This window comes from Phocoena phocoena, chromosome 2 (assembly GCF_963924675.1).
Source record: "Phocoena phocoena chromosome 2, mPhoPho1.1, whole genome shotgun sequence".
Taxonomy (NCBI): domain Eukaryota; kingdom Metazoa; phylum Chordata; class Mammalia; order Artiodactyla; family Phocoenidae; genus Phocoena; species Phocoena phocoena.
The window spans coordinates 83,088,205-83,113,321 of record NC_089220.1 but is presented as its reverse complement, the minus strand read 5'-3'; the positions used below and the strand labels follow the sequence as shown (position 1 = coordinate 83,113,321).

Genomic DNA, 25,117 nt, shown 5'->3' with positions numbered 1-25,117 from the left:
AAATTTTTAGCATAATGGACAATTATAATTCTGAAAAATTTTGAACTTTCTTAATATTAGATTTTACGTATGGTGTGGAAAGAAATGAGTCATTGATCAAAGCAGAAAAGAAACCTTTCTCAAATACAGAAAAGATTGAGCTCAGGGGTAAACACAGCCAGGATTTTATTAAGCGAAACATTGAGGTATGTACTTAGAAATTTAGAAGCCAGAATGTGGGATGAAGTGAGCTGCAAACATGGAAATAGTTGTGTTCATTGTCTTTAAATATTTTTTTTGACCATGATGCACGTGTATGTAATTGAAACACTATATACAACTGATAGAAAAGTTTTATGAGCCAGTACTTAACTTCACTATTTTCTTCTCCATCCTATCCTATTCTATCCCATCCTACCGCTTTTAAAATTGCTAGCTGCAACTTACTACATTTGTTTCATTATGCAGAAATGAATCTGGTTCCTGCAGTTTGAAAAACATTTATTTAGAAAATAGTTTTGGACAGTGTTTCCCAAATTTTAAATTGCATATTTAAAATCAATTTTAAAATTGTTTTATTAAAGTAATGAGACTGATTTTATAACTGGTGCATTTAGAAATTTGAATGGAAAATTCTCCTGGCAGAGCTGGAGAGGCCAACTGGTTGTCTGCCCACTGCCCCTGCCCCTTCCGCCCAACTCTAGCAGAGCTTCCTGGCAGCCTGTCACTTGTCTCTTGCTCTGATTAGCTCCCTGATTTAGGGGCTCAACCTTGGTCCTACAGGCCCTGCGGTCTCACTTGGTTTGTCCTTAAGGCAGACTTAGATTAACTAAGGGCACAAGAACTCCTGTATTAGACCAGAATGCGAATTAATTTATAGCAAGAAATAGAAGTATGGGACAGAGGCTCATGGCAAACCACTCAGGCAGTTAAGTCACTAGAAAGCTACATTGGTGAGTATGAAGTGTTACGAGGAGAGAGTTAAGTAATTCTTCATAGTTCAAGCCTGATGCTTTTCCCACAATTAGCACGTCTTTTCCAGGCAGACTGGATTCATGGGTCAGCCTGCTGCTGTGAGGACTGACCTCTGGGACTCTCGATTTTTCTGTGCTCCATCTTCGTATGATCTGAAGGAGACCTTCTCCAGCTTGCTCTGTCTCTTTGTGCTGGCTCATTGTATGTTGATTTAGTGTTTAATTTTCCAAGAGCAGTAAGGTTTTCCCCATATCCAAGTTCTTGCTGCTCTTGCAGACAGCAGCTCCACCATATATTTCCCTTTTTCCCTTTTAACAATAGTAACTGAACCTTATTTAAACTCCTGATATGATATTCTTGAAATTTAAAAGCAGTTTCATTTAGTGAATATATGCCACATAGGAAGTGGTAAGATTCCTTCCAAATGTCTCAGCAAATACGTTTTTGCATTGATACATATTATATAAAGAGAGGTTTGCAAACTGCCCATGTTTTAATTTTAAATAAAATGTTTGTTGAAATGGTTGAATATCTTTGCTTGGAGAATGGACCTCTATCAAAAATTTGGCATAAAGTAAAATTACCTAGCAAATGAAAATGCCTACTCTCACAAATTTTACCTTAGTGTTTCTGTATTGTAGAAGCCTCAGGTCCCATTTTTATTTTTCCTGAAGTATGAATTGCTTTGAGTATTTAATATTTTCCATTCATACATTCTGTAGTTGGCCAAGAATTCAGGACAACCAGTAGTTATGATTGACAGAGAGAAGAAAAGGCTGGCTGAACTTTTGAAGGACTTGGATAACAGTGATTCGGGGCTGTCCAGTTCTGAGGTAAGTAAACTCTGATATTCCACAAGCTCTACACTTCTTAATTTTTATTCCTTTAATCATGTTATTGACCCATTAGCATAAATTTGTAGTAATTTTTCAAATTATGGAGCAATATTTCTGACTTAAAAAAATCCCGTTTTGGGCTTCCCTGGTGGCGCAGTGGTTGAGAGTCCTCCTGCCGATGCAGGGGACACAGGTTCGTGCCCCGGTCCGGGAGGATCCCACATGCCACGGAGCGGCTGGGCCTGTGAGCCATGGTCGCTGAGCCTGCGCATCTGGAGCCTGTGCTCTGCAACGGGAGAGGCCGCAACAGTGAGAGGCCCGCGAACCGCAAAAAAAAAAAAAAAAAAAAAAAAAATCCCATTTTACAAACTTATTTTTATCTAAATTTTCCAATTTATTCTTGCCGATTCATTATTGACTCTCCTATGTCATTATAAGAGTGACTACAATTGGCTTTCACAATAATAACCTCTGCCTATGATGTGATGGGCTTGGTCATTGATGACATAGAATTGTGTTTCTCTGGATCCTTTTATTTTGGACATTTCTTATTATCCCTAAACTGGTTCCATGATATTTTAGCATAGTCTTCAGTAATCCTGAAGAGCACCATCCTGCTCCTGCCCAGGTACCGCTGGGCATCTAGTTCCCTGAAGAGTCTGGGGCGAGCACAGACTGAGTCTAAGGAGGGGAAAAGCGTGAATCCAGGGTGCGAATGCAGGTATTTGTAGGGCCCAGACAGGCACATAAGGAGTGCAGTGGCTCAGCGTTTGCGCTTGTTTGCATACTAAACTTATAGCCATATTCTTTGTATTTATTTATTTATTTTTAAAAGTTATTTCTGAGATATACATTTTAAAGTAATAACTAGAATTATGACTTATAATATTATATCAGAGCATATAAGATTTTTAGAAATTTCGTGTAATGTCTGAAACATTTATATTAACATATTTCCATACAAATAACCCAAAGAAAGTTTAGTATTAGTTTTTTTTTTTGTTTATACTGCAGGTTCTTATTAGTCATCAATTTTATACACATCAGTGTATACATGTCAATCCCAATCGCCCAATTCAGCACACCACCATCCCCACCCCACCGCGGTTTTCCCCCCTTGGTGTCCATACGTTTGTTCTCTACATCTGTGTCTCTATTTCTGCCCTGCAAACTGGTTCATCTGTACCATTTTTCTAGGTTCCACATACATGCGTTAATATACGATATTTGTTTTTCTCTTTCTGACTTACTTCACTCTGTATAACAGTCTCTAGGTCCATCCACGTCTCAACAAATGACTCAATTTCGTTCCTTTTTGTGACTGAGTAATATTCCATTGTATATATGTACCACAACTTCTTTATCCATTCGTCTGTCGATGGGCATTTAGGTTGCTTCCATGACCTGGCTACTGTAATATTCTTACTTCTACAAAGAAATACATTCTCCTGTGCACCTTGAAGCTCTTAGCCTTGTCGTCCAGTTTTTATTCCCCTATGTTTAATAGAGATGATGTGGTAAATGCTGCTGGCACCCTGCCCAGATCCCTTTTACCTGGCACGTGTGTGAATCCATCCCCCTGCCCTGTGCCAAGGGTGCACAGTTGCCTCCTTCCCTGGAGAATTGCCCTGGGCTAAATGGGAGCTGACCAGCCCAGGACAGCAGCCCCCGCCTCCCCTCACATCCCCTCACCTTGAGATGAGATTAGCTGTGCCCTGCAGTTTGTCCTCCACCTCTTCCCCAGGGGTCACCCAGTCTTCAGCTGAGACCATATCCTCGCCTAGCTTTGTTCCCTTGTCCTTGCCTGCTCCCCTTACACCCCTAATCCTGAAAGCATCCCCCCACTAAGTCACTTAAACAAGAATCTCTGCCTCAAGTTCCAGATCTAGGGAACCCAGCCTAAGACGTGTAGGTTCAGAGGGTAGTTTTTGCTCTGGGTAAAAAGCAGAGCATGTGCAGCAATATCTGTAGCCAGTAGGGGAGAGTGTGCTGGTCCATGGCTGCTGCTGCGTGGAAATCCCGCCCAGGGCTGCCTGGATCCTCCAGTTCGTCAAGAGAAGCTAGAAATTCAGATGAAAAGAAAAAAAATAACAGTTCTGTATCATTCCCACTCCAGGAAAGGCCAGTGTTGTACTGGTATATATTCCTCCAGGTTATGTATTCACAGCTGACACTGTGGTCTGTAGAAATGGAGTCTCCAGACACTGAAGGTGGTAGCGGAGAGCAGTTGTGTGTGCTGGCTTTGGCAGTCTGTTGTCATCTGGGCTAGAATGCAGGATCCATCATTTCTCAGTTCTGTCACCTTGGGAAGTTATTTCTCTTCACCTCAGTTTCCCCCTATTTCTGGAGAGAAATCTAAAGTGGTCTCACTGGCCTAGGATCAGTGTTGGCAGGGGGCTGCATTCCTCTCTGGATGTCCTTCAGTAATTAATTAGTCTCTAAAATCTTATATCTTAACAGGAAAGGATCTTTGGTATGCTTTTATTTCCCTCTTCTCCCCTTTCCTCTCCTCCAGAATGTATTGAAATCACCTGGAATTTTAGTTCCAGGATGTTAGAAGTTTTTCCCTTTATTTAATAAATTAATAAATTAATTTATTTATGGCTGTGTTCGGTCTTCGTTGCTGTGCGCGGACTTTCTCTAGCTGTGGTGAGTGGGGGCTACTCTTTGTTGCGGTGCCTGGGCTTCTCATTGAGGTGGCTTCTCTTGTTGTGGAGCGTGGGCTCTAGGCGCATGGGCTTCAGTAGTTGTGGCATGTGGGCTCAGTAGTTGTGGCTCGTGGGCTCTAGAGCTCAGGCTCAGCAGCTGTGGTGCACGGGCTTAGTTGCTCCGTGGCATGTGGGATCCTCCCGGGCCAGGGCTTGAACCTGTGTCCCTTGCATTGGCAGGCAGATTCCTAACCACTGCACCACCAGGGAAGCCCAGAAGTTTTTCCTTTTTTTTTTTTTTTTTTTTTTTGCGATATGTGGGCCTCTCACTGTTGCGACCTCTCCGGTTGCGGAGCACAGGCTCCGGACGCGCAGGCTCAGTGGCCACGGCTCACGGGCCCAGCCGCTCTGCGGCATGTGGGATCTTCCCGGACCGGGGCACAAACCCGCGTCCCCTGCATTGGCAGGCGGACTCTCCACCACTGCACCACCAGGGAAGCCCCCAAGTTTTTCCTTTTAAAAACAGTATGCTTCTTATATTTTAGGAATCTTTCTCAATAGTAGCCAAATTTTAAAATCACATCATTACCTGTGTATTTAAGCTCAACTAATTGTTTATTTGTACAAATTGTTTTTCCTGAGCTATTCTTCTAGAATTAAAAAAAAATTTCCCTGAAATAATGATGGTGTGTAGATAATTTTTTGAGTCTTTGCCTATTCAAAAATTTATTTTTCTCTCATTTGAATGATAGTTTCAAATGGTGGTAGCTAAATCCTAGATGCAAAATCCTTTCTTTCTGGAAGCATCTAGGATTTTCTCTTTATTTTTGAGTTCACAGATTTTACCAGAATGTATTTTATGTGTGTCTTTAAAAACGTTTTTGTTCCTGCATGGTACCTTGTAGGTAGGCCCTTTTTATCTGAAGGTTCAAGTCTTTTTTCTGTGTAGAAAATTATCTTATTTCTTCCCTTCTATCATCTCTTTTTCTTTCCTTTTGGGCTTCCTATAAAGTGGGATATCAGTTGGGAATGGGATTGACTTCAGGTAACAGAAAACTTTATAAACAGTGACTTCAGCAAGAAGTTTATTTTTTTCAGTAACAAGAAATCCAGGTATAAATAGCTAATGTCTTTTGATCTTCTTGACCCATGTTTGTAGTGTGGTTTTGTTTTTAGGTGTGCAAGATTGCTGCTATATCTGTATGTAATGTGTTAATTTTCCAGGCAGAAAGAAAGGGGGAAGGGGAAGGAGAAAAGAGACTCCTCTGAAGTTTTGCCTTTTCCTTTGGGAAGATGTGGTGTCCCCACGACTTCCACCTGCATCTCACTGGCCAAGCTGGCACGTAGTCATTTGTTTCATACAGCTCTGCAAGCGAGACTGGGGATTCAAGTGTTTCATTTTCTCTTTTTTTGTAGCAGAGGAAGGTAAGAAAGGAGGAGATTGGAAAAGGGGACTAGGTCAGTCAATGTGCCAGACCATAGATGGGTATAGAATCTCCTGGATCTCTCCTCCAGGTCTTAAAATATTTGTCTCATAATCTTTATCTTTTTTGTCATTTTGCTCATATAACTTCATTTTACGGGTTTCCTAGTTGGGTTTCAGACATCTCTATTCCACTGCTTAGCTATGCAGCCCTCTTTTGGGATTGTTGTTGTTATTTTTACAGTCACTATTGTTTTTAAACTAATATTTGCTGAGAGTTCTTTCTGTAAGTCCTCTGAGGAGAAAGTGTCCTTTCTTATTACCTGATGTGGGAGATAGACATTTTATATGGAGATTCTATGAAGCCATATAGGTGGTGGTACATGTTGGAATAGAGATGTAGTGGAGGAAGATGTGAATATGGCAGGAAGCATTTAGGAACACTTTGAGGAAGGGACCGATCTACTGTTTTCTCAAACTGTATGAAACTTCTTGCCACGCTTCACATTTGCTATAGTCTTTCAAGCGTCTGTGTGCCCATTTCTTTATGGAGTGCTCCGCCACTTCGTCTCTGACAGATCCAATGTAAAGAGGATGACTAACATGATAGTTATGTTTGAATTCCACAGAACTCATGCCCGCTGGTTGTTCCTTACAGTGGTATGTTTGTATGGATGTAATATTCTCTTAAATTTCTCTAGGATAGGTAGAATTTTTAAAAAGATTTCCTCCTAGTTAGGGAACTCACACTTGCAACTAATGGCTCTCCCCAATGCTGGAAGCCTCTACTGTCACCCTTCCCAACAAAATGGATTTTGCATCAGATCTTAAATTACTCACGTCTAAATCAGTATTGAATGGGTGAGTGTGATTGAGGACCCTCATTACTGGTGTGAACCCTAGCTGTAAAGCAGGGTGGTGCACAGCATTTCCTGGGTTCTGTCTTAGGGAGACAAGACTCCTACACATTGCAAGTCTAGACAGAAACACACATACCATCTACTACATGTTACACATAATTTCCTTCTGTAACAGCATAAAGCATGAAACATTTAAATTTCTGTTGAATTTAATCTGCCATGTTCTTTTACCTCCAGTGTCATTAAAAAAGAATTCCATTCAAACAAGAATTTAAAATTTATTAACCAATATTTAGTCATTGATTCCATAGTTTGTTTTTTCGTCTGATTCTTTTTTTCTCTTTTAGGTCAGACAGTATTTATATCACTTTTATTTAGGAAAAATTAATCAGAGTTTCTTATTTGTGAGTAGTTAGGTATTTTTTTAATAATTATGTATAACTTTCATATGCCAACTTGCAAGTATATTTAAAATGTTTATTACTGTATCATATCCATATATGGATATAGTGTAGTCTCCCTTTCTCCCTATTTTCAGACATTTGGGCTTTTTGCAGTTACTCTTTTTTGTAAGTAACATGGCAAAAACCATTTTAGTCAGGGTTCTAGGTTGCAAGAAACAGAGGCAGATTTTGGTTAAAAAAACAGAAAACGAATTTATTGGAAGACTTGAGCAGCTCACAGGCACAGTGGGAAGTTTGGAGGACTGGGCTTGTAAACCAGGCAGTTATCAAGGTAGGCAGAAAAATGGGCCTAGAAACTCCTGAGAATCAGTCTGGTTCAGGGCTGCATCGAGGCCACCAGACACCCCCGATAATGATCACTGCTGCCACCTTCACTGCTATCAACACTGGATCCTCACTGCTACTGCTGTCACCATTAATCACTTCCCCACTTTCCCTGCATCTTTGAATCTCTCTCTCTCCCTCAGGAGTCAAAGTCCAGGGTGTTCCCTTCTGATTGGCTGAATCTAGGTCATTTGCTTGTCTTCTTGATGCCAGTGGGTAGGGAGAAGGAGTGTCTGGTGGGTACCTGTTCCCTAGAGAGACTCATGCAGTATTTGGTTTCACTGAAGCAGGAAGGGAGATTGGATGCTGGGGCCAGGAAGAGACAGTGTAAGTCTTTCTGCGTAAGTTTTTGCATGTACTTCTTCTGGTTACCACTTAGGGTTTGATCCCTGGTATTAGAGTCATGAAACCAAAGTGTGTGTTGCCCTCCATCTGCCCATTTATTCTTAGTGTTCTTCATGATCCTTCTGTCCTTGTGCTACATGCTTCCCTTTGTGACCTCACCCATTCCCATGGTGTAAGGGTTTGAACCATTATAGAATTATGGGTGAGTCCAAAGTGCTTATTTCCAATCCAGGTCTCTATCTTGAACTTCAGACAAACATATTTAACTACCTAACATAATCTGTGGATATCCTGGGGACATCTGTGAATATCAGAAGGCCCCAAACAGAATTCATCATCATCATTTTCCCCCTCAAACCTACCATGTCTCTGGTATTCCCTAGTTTGGTTCTTATGACCACCATCCCACTAGCTGATAAAATCAGGAATTTGGTTTTTATCCTTGATTCTTACTCCTCCCTTCATTCTTCCATCAAATTGTCTCCAGATTCTGTAAACTCTGCTTCCTAAGTATCTCTGGAATTGGTCCTGTGTGCTTCATTCCCAGGAAACATTCTGACTTCAGGCGCTCATCACTTTTCTTGTAGGTTACGGCTTTTGCTTCTTAACTGGATTTTCTGCCTCCAGTCTCACCCTCACCTGCTCCAGTTTTAAAGTGCACAGCCAATTGTGTTGTTTCTCTAAGATGCTCCTAAGATGATTTCCTTTAGGAAGCATTCTCCAAACACGTTTTCTCCTTGCCCCTTCCTGTTAACAGAGGTTAGTTGACCCTCCTTGTTCTCCATGGAACCCTGGGTTTACCAGCACTTTTCACACCTTGTTAAAATCTTTGCTGTCAAGAGACTGAGAACTCCTGAGGGCAGGAACGTGTGAGATTCATATTGAATCACCAGTGCCCAGTGTAATGCCTCCCCATAGGAGGCACTCAGTACGAGGTTTTTGAATGAATGTTATGAATGGCTTTTAACCCGTTAAGAAACTAATGTTAGTTCAATAACGAGTTAGATGAACAGGTTTTTTTTTCAAATATTTATTTATTCGGCTGCATCAGGTCTAAGTTATAGCATGCAGGATCTTTAGTTGCGGCGTGCGGGATCTAGCTCCCTGACCAGAAATCGAACCCAGGCCCCCCGCATGTGGAGTGTGGAGTCTTAGCCACAGGACCATCAGGGAAGTCCCTAGATGACCAGTTATGATCATGAAACCCAAACAACTGAGTCTATGTTACTTTTCAGCGACAGATTTTGAAAGTAACATGTTCGTTATAGGGTAAACATGATTTCTTCCTTATTCAGCATGTCACAAACCACTTTTTTCAAAGTGGAGAAATGAGAATGTTATGAGACCCAGACTGTGAGGCTAAGAGAGTTATTCTGTAGGGTAGAACGCCCACAAAAGGTAAGCAGATACTTTACGCAGAGTTGGCAGATGATGAAACCTTAAACTATTGAAGTTTTTTTCTTGCACTATCCCAAGTTAATTCTGTTTTTTTAATATTTGTTTTGTTTTTTATTTGTTTTTGTGAGGAGCACTGATGTAGCGGTCTGAAAGGTATATTTTGGAAAAAAAAATGTAGCATAAGAATGACCTGGTGATCCTTGTTTCCTTTTAGGGAGATCAGTCTGGCTGGCTGGTCCCGGGAGAAGGATACACACCTGCAGTCACCCAGCATGAGCAGCTTGCTAAAATTGATACAAAACTCCAAGAACTTTCTGCCATTTACCCAACAATTTCCAGCTCTTCTCCAAGATCTGAACATCAGAATGATGAGGTATGTTTAACTCTAGAGCCCATAGGCTGTTCAGGTTTATGTGTGCTAAAGCTAGTTCACATAATATGACAATCTGCTTGTTAACTAAAGAGGTTTCTTCCCAGTTGCCTTTTCAGTGGCTGCAACTGCAGTGATAGTGATTTCTACAAGTGTCTATTTTCCTTTGCCAGTTTCCACTTTCTATTCATTTTCTTTTCAGTTGGTAATTTGCTGAGATGAGGTGAAATATTTATTTTGATATTGTTATATCTTTATGATATAAGCTAATGCTTGATCATGATCGGGAGAGAGGAGAGGGAAGAAGGGAAGAGAATAGATACAGCACTCCTTAGTCCTTTGAGAGCTTTACTTCTTTTTGTTCCTTTGGTTCTAGGTGTTAGCGGTGGCAGTCACCTGTCCCTTACTCTGACACATTCTTCTAGCTCCTTTGATTTACCAGCAAGCAGTGAAGCTCACTCTGTTGATAACTTCTCTCCTGTGAGAATTTTGAAATGAGTACGTTTCCTTTCTGGATAGTTCCCTCAAATATTCTTTTACAAAGCTAACAGAGGGTGAAGAAAAACGGAAGGGTCACCACAGCTTTGGAGCAGTAAAATTCCTTTCTCCCCCTAATATTTCAGTACTTCGTGGGATCTAGTTTGGGGTTGGGTGGTAGTTTTTGCCTGAAGAGAAAATGGCTGGTCTTTTGTTATTCCACTAACCCTCTACCAGTTTTGTAAACATATCACCAAATCATTTTCTGTACAATATTAGATGCATGTGATTTTCCTGGTTTTTAAGAAGATTTAAATAATATCAGTAGCCTATAGGGAATAATTCTGCTTTATAGTCAGTCTTTTCTCCAACCTGTCAATTGAAGATTAGGGATCTGGGTTTGGATCAGTTGAAGCTACTTCAGAGGAAAGGAGCAGTGTTAAGATGTTCCAAAGAAAGTTTGGTCGTGATGGAACCTTATGGAGCCATCGCGGCTTCCTTAAATTATGTTCCTAAGGGCCAGGCACAGCTGCCTCTGAGCCCTTTACACAGCAGTATGGTGGGAGTGGGAACCACTGTTTTCTGGATTGAGATCAGACTTCTTGGAAGACAGAGAATTGGAATCTCTGTCCCTACCCAAATATACCGCAGGACTTTGACACATCAACAGGTATGCTGCTAGTTTATTTATGTTACTGGGTGCCATTTCCCAAAAGGAGGAAGCCAGGATGGGGGAGTAAAATGGTTCAGGGATATTCTTTGTTCTTTTTGTGTTACAGCTGATTTTTGTTGTTGTTGTTACTGTTGTTAGATATCAAGGGTTGCTGAGATCTCAAAGCTGGATAATGGTCCTAAAGATAGAAAATGTCTCTTTTGTGACCATCAAATGTTATTCCCGAAAGAGAGACTGAGAATTTAGAGATTTGTTTAACCATTAGGACTTCAGATAAAGTATGACTGTGGTCATTGTCACCTCCGTCACATTTTCAGAGTTCACATTTATGGTTTAAATAAAATATTTAAAAAATAATCAGAGGGAAAACCAGTACATTACTTAGTTGTTACATACTGATATTATATATTTTTGTGTGAAACAGTATATTTAGAGAAAAGAGAAAACTGCATTTTGGGACTCTCACTGGCTGCAGACACAGAAAAGAAACATCATAGTTGTTGAAAAGAAATAATTAGTGCTTCTTGTATGCAAAAAAGAGTGTATTTTGAGGTTTCATTCAATTTCCTGTTGGCATTTCCTCATTTCTAACTAAAACCAGGATTGCATATTGAATTTTCAAGCCAAAAATGAAAACATGGTAAATTATTTTACGGATATTATTTTTTTTTTTTAACATCTTTATTGGAGTATAATTGCTTTAAAATGGTGTGTTAGTTTCTGCTGTATAACAAAGTGAATGAGCTATACATAAACATATATTCCTATATCTCCTCCCTCTTGCATCTCCCTCCCAGCCTCCCTAGGTGGACACAAAGCACCGAGCTGATCTCGCTGTGCTATGTGGCTGTTTCCCACTAGCTATCTGTTTTACATTTGGTAGTGTATATATGTCAATGCCACTCTCTCACTTCATCCCAGCTTACCCTTCCCCCTTCCCGTGTCCTCAAGTCCATTCTCTGCATCTGCGTCTTTTTTTTTTTTTTTTTTTGCGGTACGCGGGCCTCTCACTGTTGTGGCCTCCCCCGTTGCGGAGTACAGGCTCCTGACGCGCAGGCTCAGTTGCCGTGGCTCACGGGCCAAGCCGCTCCGCGGCATGTGGGATCTTCCCAGACCGGGGCACGAAGCCGTGTCCCCTGCATCGGCAGGTGGACTCTCAACCACTGCGCCACCAGGGAAGCCCTATCTGTGTCTTTATTCCTGTCCTGCCAGTAGGTTCTTCAGAACCATTTTTTTTTTTTTAGATTCCATATATTTGTTTAGCATACAGTATTTGTTTTTCTCTTTCTGACTTACTTCACTCTGTATGACAGACTCTAGATCCACCCACCTCACTACAAATAACTCAATTTCGTTTCTTTTTATGGCTGAGTAATATTCCATTGTGTACATGTGCCACACCTTCTTTATCCATTCATCTGTCAATGAACACTTAGGTTGCTTCCATGTCCTGGCTATTGTAAATAGAGTAGCAGTGAACATTGTGGTACATGACTCTTTTTGAATTATGGTTTTCTCAGGGTATATGCCCTGTAGTGGGATAGCTGGGTTGTATGGTAGTTCTATTTTTAGTTCTTTAAGGAACCTCCATACTGTTCTCCATAGTGGATGTATCAATTTACATTCCCACCAACAGTGCAAGAGGGTTCCCTTTTCTCCACATCCTCTCCAGCATTTATTGTTTGTAGAATTTTTGATGATGGCCATTCTGACTGGTGTGAGCTGATATCTCATTGTAGTTTTGATTTGCATTTCTCTAATGATTAATGATGTTCAACATTCTTTCATGTGTTTGTTGGCCATCTGTATGTCCTCCTTGGAGAAATGTCTATTTAGGTCTTCTGCCCATTATTGGATTGGGTTTTTTGTTTTTTTGATATTGAGCTGCATGTGCTGCTTGTAAATTTTGGAGGTTATCTTCGTCAGTTGCTTCATTTACAAATATTTTCTCCCAGTCTGAGGGTTGTCTTTTCGTCTTATTTATGGTTTCCTTTGCTGTGCAAAAGCATTTACATTTCATTAGGTCCCATTTGTTTATTTTTGTTTTTATTTCCATTTCTCTACGAGGTGGGCCAAAAAGGATCTTGCTGTGATTTATGTTTTAGAGTGTTCTGCCTGAGTTTTCCTCTAAGAGTTTGATCATGTCTGGCCTTACATTTAGGTCTTTAATCCATTTTGAGTTTACTTTTGGGTATGGTGTTAGGGAGTGTTCTAATTTCATTCTTTTACATGTAGCTGTCCAATTTTCCCAGCACCACTTATTGAAGAGGCTGTCTTTTCTCCATTGTATATTCTTGCCTCCTTTATCAAAGATAAGGTGACCATATGTGTGTGTCTGTTTTTGTGCCAGTACCATACTGTCTTGATTACTGTAGCTTTGTAGTACAGTCTGAAGTCTGGAAGCCTGATTCCTCCAGCTCCATTTTTCTTTCTCAAGATTGCTTTGGCTATTCGGGGTCTTTTGTGTTTCCATACAAATTGTGAAATTTTTTGTTCTAGTTCTGTGAAAAATGCCATTGGTAGTTTGATAGGGATTGCATTGAATATGTAGATTGATTTGTGTAGTATAGTCATTTTCACAGTGTTGATTCTTGCAATCCAAGAGCATGGTATATCTCTCCATCTATTTGTATCATCTCTCTTTCATCAGTGTCTTATAATTTTCTGCATACAGGTCTTTTGTCTCCTTAGGTAAATTTATTCCTAGGTATTTTATTCTTTTTTATTGCAATGATTTCAGATTTTTGAAACTATTGCAAGAAATGATTTCAAAAGTGATCTGAAAAATCACTTTCAGATTTTTCATCATTATTTTGTAGGAATGCAAGAGATTTCTGTGCATTAATTTTGTATCCTGCTACTTTACCAAATTCATTGATTAGCTCTAGTAGTTTTCTGGTAGCATCTTTACGATTCTCTATGTATAGTATCATGTCATCTGCAAATAGTGACAGCTTTACTTCTTCTTTTCCAATTTGGATTCCTTTTATTTCTTTTTCTTCTCTGATTGATGTAGCTAAAACTTCCAAAACTATGATGAATAATAATGGTGAGAGTGGGCAACCTTGTCTTGTTCCTGATCTTAGTGGAAGTGGTTTCAGTGTTTCACCATTGAGGACGATGTTGGCTGTGGGTTTGTAATATATGGCCTTTATTATGTTGAGGTAAGTTCACTCTATGCCTACTTCCTGGAGGGTTTTTATCATAAATAGGTGTTGAATTTTGTCAAAAGCTTTCTCTGCATCTATTGAGATGATCATATTGTTTTTCTCCTTCAGTTTGTTAATATGTGTATCACATTGATTGATTTGCATATATTGAAGAATCCTTGCATTCCTGGTATAAACCCCATTTGATCATGGTGTATTATCCTTTTAATGTGCTGTGGAATTCTGTTTGCTAGTATTTTGTTGAGGATTTTTGCATCTATGTTCATCAGTGGTATTGTTCTGTAGTTTTCTTTATTTGTGACCTCTTTGTCTAGTTTTGGTATCAGGGTGATGGTGGCCTTGTAGAATGAGTTTGGGAGTGTTCCTCCCTCTGCTGTATTTTGGAAGAGTTTGAGGAGGATAGGTGTTAGCTCTTCTCTAAATGTTTGATAGAATTCGCCTGTGAAGCCATCTGGTCCTGGGCTTTTGTTTGTTGGAAGATTTTTAATCACAGTTTCAATTTCAGTGCTTGTGATTGGTCTGTTCATAGTTTCTGTTTCTTTCTGGTTCAGTCTTGGAAGGTTATGCATTTCTAAGAATTTGTCCCTTTCTTCCAGGTTGTCCATTTTATTGGCATATAGTTGCTTGTAGTGATCTCTCATGATCCTTTGTAATTCTGCAGTGTCAGTTGTTACCTTCCCTTTTTCATTTCCAAATCTGTTGATTTGAGTCTTCTCCCTTTTTCTCTTGATGAGTCTGGCTAATGGTTAACAATTTTGTTTATCTTCTCAAAGAGCCAGCTTTTACTTTTATTGCTTGTTGCTATCGTTTCTTTCATTTCTTTTTCATTTATTTCTGATCTGATCTTTATGATTTCTTTCTTTCTGCTAACTTTGGGGTATTTTTGTTCTTCTTTCTCTAATTGCTTTAGGTGTAAGGTTAGGTTGTTTATTTGAGGTGTTTCTTGTTTCTTGAGGTAGGATTGTATTGCTATAAACTTCCCTCTTAGAACTGCTTTTGCTGCATCCCATAGGTTTTAGGTCGTCGTGTTTTCATTGTCATTTGTTTCTAGGTATCTTTTTTTTTTTTTGCTGTACACGGGCCTCTCACTGTTGTGGCCGCTCCCGTTGTAGAGCACAGGCTCTGGACACGCAGGCTCAGTGGCCATGGCTCACGGGCGTAGCCGCTGTGCAGCATGTGGGATCTTCCCCGACCGGGGCACGAACCTGTGTCCCCTGCATTGGCAGGTGGACTCTCAACCACTGCGCCACCAGGGAAGCCCCTAGGTATCTTTTGCTTTCCTCTTTGATTTCTGCAGTGATCTCTTGGTTATTAAGTAGTGTATTGTTTATCCTCAATGTGTTTGTATTTGTTACAGATTTTTTCCTGTAATTGATATCTAGTCTCATAGCGTTGTGGTTGGAAAAGGTACTTGATATGATTTCAATTTTCTTAAATTTACCAAGGCTTGACTTGTGACCCAATATATGATCTATCCTGGAGAATGTTTCGTGAGCACTTGAGAAGAAAGTGTATTCTGTTGTTTTTGGATGGAATGTCCTATAAATATCAATTAAGTCCATCTTGTTTAATGTATCATTTAAAGCTTTTGTTTCCTTTTTTATTTTCATTTTGGATGATCTGTCCATTGGTGAAAGTGAGGTGTTAAAATCCCCTACCATGATTGTGTTACTGTCGATTCCCCTTTTATGGCTGTTAGTATTTGCCTTATGTATTGAGGTGCTCCTATGTTGGGTGCATAAATATTTACAATTGTTATATCTTTTTCTTGGATTGATCCCTTGATCATTATGTAGTGTCCTTCTTTGTCTCTTGTAATGGTCTTTGTTTTAACGTCCGTTTTGTCTGATATGAGAATTGCTACTCCAGCTTTGTTTTGATTTCCATTTGCATGGAATATCTTTTTCCATCCCCTCACTTTCAGTCTGTATGTGTCCCTAGGTCTGAAGTAGGTCTCTTGTAAAGAGCATATATACGGGTCTTGTTTTTGTATCCATTCAGCCTGTCTATGTCTATTGGTTGGAGCATTTAATCCATTTACATTTAAGGTAATTATTGATATGTATGTTCCTATTACCATTTTCTTAATTGTTTTGGGTTTATTATTGTAGGTCTTTTCCTTCTCTTGTGTTTCCTACCTAGAGAAGTTCCTTTAGCATTTGTTGTAAAGCTGGTTTGGTGCTGCTGAATTCTGTTAGCTTTTGCTTGTCTGTAAAGGTTTTAATTTCTTTGTCAAATCTGAATGAGATCTTTGCTGGATAGAGTAATCTTGGCTGTAGGTTTTTCTCTTTCGTCACTTTAAATATGTCCTGCCATTCCCTTCCGGTTGTAGAGTTTCTGCTGCAAGATCAGCTGTTAACCTTATGGGGATTCCATTGTGTGTTACATGTTGTTTTTCCCTTGCTGCTTTTAATATTTTTTCTTTGTATTTAATTTTTTGATCGTTTGATTAATATGTGTCTTGGCGTGTTTCTCCTTGGATTTATCCTGTATGGGATGGTCTGTGCTTCCTGGACTTGATTGACTATTTCCTTTCCCATAGTAGGGAAGTTTTCAACTGTAATCTCTTCACATATTTTCTCAGTCCCTTTCTTTTTCTCTTCTTCTTCTGGCACCCCTATAATTCGAATATCGGTGCGTTTAATGTTGTCCCAGAGGTCTAGAACACTGTCCTCAATTCTTTTCATTCTTTTTTGTTTATTCTGCTCTGTGGCAGTTATTTCCACTATTTTATCTTCCAGGTCACTTATCCGTTCTTCTGCCTCAGTTATTCTGCTATTGATCCCTTCTAGAGAATTTTTAATTTCATTTATTGTGTTGTTCATCATTGTTTGTTTGCTCTTCAGTTCTTCGAGATCCTTGGTAAACATTTCTTGTTTTTTTTTCCATTCTATTTCCAACATTTTGGATCATGTTTACTATCATTACTCTGAATTCTTTTTCAGGTAGACTGCCTATTTCCTCTTCATCTGTTTGGTCTAGTGGGTTTGTACCCTTGTCCGTCATCTGCTGTGTATTTCTCTGTCTTCTCATTTTGCTTAACTTACTGTGTTTGGGGTCTCCTTTTCGCGGGCTGCAGGTTTGTAGTTCCCGTTGTTTTTGGTGTCTGCGCCCAGTGGGTAAGGTTGGTTCAGTGGGTTGTGTAGGCTTCCTGGTGGAGGATACTTGTGCCTGTGTTCTGGTAGATGAGGCTGGATCTTGTTTTTCTGGTGGGCAGGAACGTGTCTGGTGGTGTGTTTTGAGGTATCTGTGAACTTAGTAGGATTTTAGGCAGCCTCTCTGCTAATAGGTGGGGTTGTGTTCCTGTCTCGGTAGTTGTTTGACATAGGGCCTCCAGCACTGTAGCTTGCTGGTCGTTGAGTGGAGCTGGGTCTTATCGTTGAGATTGAGATCTCTGAAAAAGCTTTCACTGTTTGATATTATGTGGAGCTGGGAGGTCTCTGGTGGACCAGTGTCCTGAACTTGGCTCCTCCACCTCAGAGGCTCAGGCCTGACACCCGGCTGGAGCGCCAAGAGACTGTCCTCCACACGGCTCAGAAGAAAAGGGAGAAAAAGAATGAAAGAAAGAAAGAAAGAGAAAAAAATAAAATGAAGTTATTAAAATAAAAAAATAAAAATTATTATAAATTAGAAAGTAATTTTAAAAAAAGGAAGAGAGAGCAACCAAACCAATAAACAAATCCACCAATGATTACAAGCACTAAAAACTATAGTAAAACAAACAAACAAACAAACAAAATGGACAGACAGAACCCTACGACAAATGGTAAAGGCAAAGGTATACAGACAAAATCACACAAAGAAGCATACAGATACACACTCACAAAAGGAGAAAAATGAAAAGTATATATATATTTAAAAAAAAAGGAAGAGAGCAGCCGAATCAATAAACTAATGTACCAGTGATAGTTAGCTGTAAATACTAAACTAAGATAAACATAAAACCAGAAACAAATTAGATGCAAAAAGCCAACCCCAAGTCTACAGTTGCCCCAAAGTCCACCGCCTCAGTTTTGGGATGATTTGTTGTCTCTTCAGGTATTCCACAGAAGCAGGCTACATCAATTTGATTGTGGAGATTTAATCCACTGCTCCCGGGGCTGCTGGGAGAGATTTCCCTTTCTCTTCTTTGTTTGCCCAGCTCCTGGGATTCAGCTTTGGATTTGGCCCTGCCTGAGGGGCCTGTAGTTCGCCTGAGGTCATCTGTACCCTGCCCAGACAGGACAGGGTTAAAGTAGCAGCTGATTAGGGGGCTGTGACTCACTCAGGTGGGGCAAGGGGGTGGGGGGGTGGGGAAGGGAGGGGTATCAAATGCGGGGTGAGCCTGTGGCAGCAGAGGCCAGCATGACAGTGCAACAGCCTGAGGCGTACCGTGTGTTCTCCTGGGGAAGTTGTCCCTGGATCACGGGACTCTGACAGTGGCAGGCTGCACAGGCTCCCCGGAGCGGGAGGTGTGCATAGTGACCTGTGCTTGCACACAGGCTTCTTGGTGGCTGCAGCAGCAGCCTTAGCGTCTCATGCCTGTCTCTGGTGTCCTCGCTGATAGCCACGGCTCATGCTGGTCTCTTGAGCTTGTTTAGGTGGTGCTCTGAATCCCCTCTCCTCGTGCACCCTGAAACAATGGTCTCTTGCCTCTTAGGCAGTTCCAGACATTTTCCCAGACTCCCTTCCGGCTAGCTGTGGTGCACTAGCCCCCTTCAGGCTGTGTTCATGCAGCCAACCCCAGTCCTCTCCCTGGGGTCTGACCTCCGAAGCCCAACCCTCAGCTCCCAGCCCCCATCCGCCCCAGCAGGTGAGCAGACAAGCCTCTCAGGCTGGTGAGTGCTGGTCAGCAGTGATCCTTTGTGTGGGAATCTCTCCACTTCACCCTCTGCACCCCTGTTGCTGTGCTCTCTTCCATGGCTCCGAGGCTTCCCCCCTGCCACACCCCCGTCTCTGCCAGTGAAGGAGCTTCCTAGTGTGTGAAAACTTTTCCTCCTTAACAGCTCCTTCCCAGAGGTGCAGGTCCCATCCCTATTCTTTTGTCTCTGTTTATTCTTTTTTCTTTTGCCCTACCCAGGTACCTGGGGAGTTTCTTGCCTTTTGGCAAGTCTGAGGTCTTCTGCTAGCATTCAGTAGGTGTTCTGTAGGAGCTGTTCCACATGTAGATGTCTTTTTGGTGTACTTTTGGGGAGGAAGGTGATCTCCGCGTCTTACTCCTCCGCTATCTTGAAGCTATCCCCCGATATTATTTTTGGATTGGAATGCTTTTTGAATAATACACTGAAAGTATCTCGGATAAACCCTGCATATCTATTCAGGTGACAAATGGCCTCCAGTCTATTGCTGAACCACAAATATTCATAATGCATAGTCATGTTATTTTTATTTTTAACCTTTCTGCAAACCATTAATTTACCAGTAGCTTTTCTCCATGCTCCCTTAGAAGGAATGTCTTTTAAATGAAATATAAATTTCTGTTTTTCAGCAATCAATTCCACAAATATTAATCAAGTACTCATTGCATGCAGGGAATTGTAGGTCATTTAAACACGAGTCAGTGGCTTCACAGGCAAATTCTATCAAACATTTAGAGAAGAGCTGACACCTATCTTTCTCAAACTCTTCCAAAATGTAGCAGAGGGAGGAACACTCCCAAACTCATTCTATGAGTCCACCATCACCCTGATACCAAAACCAGACAAGGATGTCACAAAGAAAGAAAACTACAGGCCAATATCACTGATGAACATAGATGCAAAAATCCTCAACAAAATACTAGCAAACAGAATCCAACAGCACATTAAAAGGATCATACACCATGATCAAGTGGGATTTATCCCAGGAATGCAAGGATTCTTAAATATACACAAATCAATCAGTGTGATACACCATATTAACAAATTGAAGGAGAAAAACCATATGATCATCTCAATAGATACAGAAAAGGCTTTCAACAAAATTCAACACCCATTTATGATAAAAACTCCCCAGAAAGTAGGCATAGAGGGAACCTACCTCAACATAATATAGGCCATATATGACAAACCCACAGCCAGCATCATTCTCAATGGTGAAAAACTGAAACCATTTCCTCTAAGATCAGGAACAAGACAATGTTGCCCACTCTTGCCACTATTATTCAACATAGCTTTGGAAGTTTTAGCCACAGCAATCAGAGAAGGAAAATAAATAAAAGCAATCCAAATTGGAAAAGAAGAAGTAAAACTGTCACTATTTGCAGACAACATGATATACATAGAGAATTGTAAAGATGCTACCAGAAAACTACTAGAGCTAATCAATGAATTTGGTAAAGTAGCAGGATACAAAATTAATGCACAGAAATCTCTTGCATTCCTATACACTAATGATGAAATATTTGAAAGAGAGATTAAGGAAACACTCCCATTTACCACTTCAACAAAAAGAATAAAATGCCAAGGAATAAACCTACCTAAGAAGACAAAAGACCTGTATGCAGAAAACTATAATACACTGATGAAAGAAATTAAAGATGATACAAACTGATGGAGAGATATACAATGCTCTTGGATTGGAAGAATCAACATTGTGAAAATGACTACCCAAAGCAATCTATAGATTCAGTGCAATCCCTATCAAACTAGCAATGGCATTTTTCACAGAACTAGAACAAAAATTTTCACAAGTTGTATGGAAACACAAAACATCCCGATTAGCCAAAGCAATCTTGAGAAAGAAAAGCGGAGCTGGAGGAATCAAGCGCCCGGACTTCAGACTATACTACAAAGCTACAGTAATCAAGACAGTATGGTACTGGCACAACAACAGAAATATAGAACAATGGAACAGGATAGAAAGCCCAGAGATAAGTCCACGCACATATGGTCACCTTATCTTTGATAAAGGAGGCAAGAGTATACAATGGAGAAAAGACAGCCTCTTCAGTAAGTGGTGCTGGGAAAATTGGACAGCTACATCTAAAAGAATGAAATTAGAACACTCCCTAACCGCATACACAAAAATAACCTCGAAATGGATGAAGGACCTAAACGTAAGACTAGACACTATCAAACTCTTAGAGGAAAACATAGGCAGAACACTCTATGACATAAATCACAGGAAGATCCTTTTTGACCCACCTCCTAGAGAAATGGAAATAAAAACAAAAATAAACAAATGAAACCTAATGAAACTTAAAATCTTTTGCACAGCAAAGGAAACCATAAACAGGGCAATAAGACAACCCTCAGAATGGGAGAAAATATTTGCAAATGAAGCAACTGACAAAGGATTAATCTCCAAAATTTACAAGCAGCTTATGCAGCTCAATATCAAAAAAACAAACAACCCAATCCAAAAACGGGCAGAAGACCTAAATAGACATTTCTCCAAAGAAGATATACAGACTGCCAACAAACACATGAAAGGATGCTCAACATCACTAATCATTAGAGAAATGCAAATCAAAACTACAATGAGGTATCACCTCACACGAGTGAGAATGACCATCATCTAAAAATCTACAAACAATAAATGCTGGAGAGGGTGTGGAGAAAAGGGAACCCTCTTGCACTGTTGGTGGTAATATAAATTGATACAGCCACTATGGAGAACAGTATGGAGGTTCCTTAGAAAACTAAAATTAGAATTACCGTATGACCCAGCAATCCCACTACAGGGCATATACCTGGAGAAAACCATAATTCAAACAGAGTCATGTACCACAATGTTCATTGCAGCTCTATTTATAATAGCCAGGACATGGTAGCAACCTAAGTGTCCATCAACAGATGAATGGATAAAGAAGATGTGGCACATATATGCAATGGAATATTACTCAGCCATAAAAAGAAACAAAATTGAGTTATTTGTAGTGAGGTGGATGGACCTAGAGTCTGTCATACAGAGTGAAGTAAGTCAGAAAGAGAAAAACAAATACTGTATGCTAACACATATGTATGGAATCTAAGAAAAATAAAGAAGGTTTTGAAGAACCTAGGGGCAGGACAGGAATAAAGGTGCAGATGTAGAGAATGGGCTTGAGGGCACGGGGAATGGGAAGGGTAAGCTGGGACGAAGTGAGAGAGTGACATGGCCATATATACAGTACCAATTGTAAAATAGATAGGTAGTGGGAAGCAGCCGCATAGCACAGGGAGATCAGCTTGGTGCTTTGTGACCACCTAGAGGGGTGGGATAGGGAAGGTCGGAGGGAGCCGCAAGAGCGAGGAGATATGGGGATATACGTATATGTATAGCTTATACGTATATGGGGATATACGTATACGTATAGTTTCTGTTATAAAGCAGAAACTAACACACCATTGTAAAACAATTATTCTCCAATAAAGATGTTTAAAAAATAAATAACGACGAGTCAGGCACATATAGAACTGTGGAATCAGACAACCTCACTTCAGGTTCTGACCCTTCCACTTATTGGCTCTGAGGACTTGGGCATTAATTAGAAGCACTCTAAACCCCAGTTGCCACATCTGTAAAACAGTAATGATAATATTATTCTTTAGTGTTCTTTTAAAGTGTAGATGAGTTAATATGTGTAGAGTACTTAGCATGGTATCTGACTCAAAACTCAACCCAAGACGTTATTATAATAAGTGACTTAAGGAACTTATTTCATTATGAGAGACAACTGTAGCACAAGACGTTATAGATAAGAACAGTAGAAGGCTATGAGCAAAGTGCTGTGCTGGTTCAGAGAGAGAGAAAGCACATCCAGAAGGGATATCAAGAAAGTTCACTTCTACAAGTGCGAGATAGGAGGAGGAAGAGAAACAGTGAGTGAGGCAGAGGGGGTCCTGAGAAGGCCCTGAGAAGGCCCTGAGAAGGCTGCCATCACACAGCATGAGGTTGAAAACTGGTGGTCTGCAGGGCAAACTGGGTTCACAGGTAGGGTTCCTTTAGACCACTTAGGGTTTACAATTTTTTTTTTAGCAAACATTTAAAAATTGGGTGAACTTATATAAAAATCCAAATTTCTAGTTTCTCTTGAAAAGTTAGAACATCTGGCAAATTAGGCTTGAAGCCTTGCTTGGCAAACTACGGGACTGAGCTAAGTAGGAACTGCTGCTTTCTGTGGAGCACAAATTCTCCAGCTTGCTATATGCCATCCTTCACGCCATACTGCATTGCCTACAATACATGGGCCTACTTCATGCATTTATGTAACTTGCCCAGCCCCTGCACAGGTCATCAAAGTGTCTTTGAATTCCTGCTTATTTCACAAGAGATGGTGTGGTGGTTGATGTTGAGAATCCAGATTAATATGTGGCTTCACCTCTGACCTGAAAGCAGCTCATAGGATCCTGGAGGATAGGATGTAAACATAGACCAGGTTGTGCCATGACCGACCGTACAAGGAAACCCGAAGTACCACAATATGGGAACTGATTTTATGAGAAGTACAGAAAACATATGCTGGGGGAGCACAGAGAAAGGAAAGGTTATATAATGAAGGAGTGATATTTTTAAAATTCCTTTGGAAGTTTTAAAATTTTGGTCAAGAAACTAGTTTCCCAAACAAGTCGAAACATTCAGGCTTTCTGACTTACCTGACTATGGCAACTCTAAGATGATAAACTAGTAGGCATGGTAAGCCTGGGATGATAAACGTACCTGAGTCAGAATAATTTGAGGGACTCCAGAGAGGTGACTCAGATTAAGGAAGCATTGGTTGTGAAAGCGGCAGGTAAGAAATCTTTTCTTAGGAGCTTGCTGATTACAATGTTCTCATGAGGTGCCCTCGCTCTTAACTTCATAGTGATGTTTTAAAAGCAGCATTTGGCTTTTATATATCTGATTTCTTTAGCGTAAAACAAAGCATGTGGTCACATTCAGAAGGAAGAATGGCATGTTACTGCTATTGCTGTAATGTGAGTAATGTCATGTGGTTGCAGTTTTACATCTGCTTTTTATTTTCATTTCATCTTAGCGAAAGAGAACTAATTGAAGCAATTTTTTTTCTTAGGATCTGTGGTTTAACTGTGCATACCTCTCTGTATCCATCCCCTAACCCTCCAACAAATCAGGTAGTTCTTTCCACATATTGTAAATCCCACCATAAAATTGAGTGATGTTCTATAATTTAGTTACAGTATTTCTTATTTGCAGCTGTGTTAGATTCCAGCTTTCGCCAGAAATATCCAAGATATAGGAGTTATGTAAGCACTCAGCTTCGTAAATCCTTAGCAACTGGATTCAATAATAAATTCTATTCAGTTTGGCTTTCATGAAGAAGTGTAATTTATTCATCTCATGCAATCAGTCTTACTAAATCTAGAATTCCAGTTCATCATTAGATGTTGTTTTCCTCGTTGGGAGAGAGTCTTCAGAAATGGCTCTTATTGTCATGAGGCATTTCTTTGTTAAGTCAACTAGTTTAATTGACTATAAAAGTCCTTCTCATTTGATGTATTTTCTTGTTCTTAAAATATTGATTTAGTTGTATACGATTTGGTAAGACCAACAAAAATGAACAAACATTTGAGGAAAATTGTAGGTGTATTTATCTCTTTTCTTGCCAAGAGAATACCGACCAACAATTAACTGTGTTTTGGTCTCTTGTTTCAACGTTAGCTAAACTTGAGGAAATATAAAACATGGTTAGACATGTAATCTTGAAAGATGTTTTACTACTGAGTTCAGGGATTTGTAGAGTTCCAGTAACGGCCATGCTGTTCACTTGACCTCACATTACTTACTATGCTGGTCAAGGGCAGGAACTGAGGAATCTTTTATATATGCTAGTCACAAGCACAGAAATCTTATTGACCATCTGTTCATTTCAAAAAACTATAGAAGTAGGCCACAAGAGCATGGATTTCTGAACTGAGGAATAGACAGGAAGTTACTTCAGACGTCCTTGCCTCTGATGCTAACCTGGCAAACGTTCCCAACTAAATGTGGGGAATTCTTCTTGCCACCTATGTTTTACAGATTCCTTTGCAGTTTTTGTTTATATTTCTTGGTTTTTCTGTGTTAAACCTCCTGTGTAGTCAAGGTCTCTTTCATTTCATGGAAGTATTTCAAAATGATAAAAACAATCTGGCTGAAAGATTTTTTTCTTTACTTTTAGTACTGCCAGGCAAATGATCCATCTGATACCAGGAAATAGCAGTAGCCTATGGAAAAGTATACCATTAGCTTGAAAACACAGGGCACGCTGGCTTTATTTAGGCAGGTTTGTGTTTT

At 40.1% G+C, this 25,117-nt stretch overlaps 1 protein-coding gene across 1 annotated transcript in view; it reads left to right on the top strand.

Annotated features, from left to right (window-relative positions):
• The window catches only part of FSIP1 (fibrous sheath interacting protein 1), a 201,115-nt gene that overhangs the window by 36,842 nt on the left and 139,156 nt on the right, over positions 1-25,117 (top strand). The window contains exons 6-8 of the mRNA XM_065872620.1: positions 61-185; positions 1,677-1,787; positions 9,467-9,625. Coding sequence (XP_065728692.1) covers positions 61-185; positions 1,677-1,787; positions 9,467-9,625 — 395 coding nt within the window. The remainder of the gene's footprint in view (positions 1-60; positions 186-1,676; positions 1,788-9,466; positions 9,626-25,117) is intronic.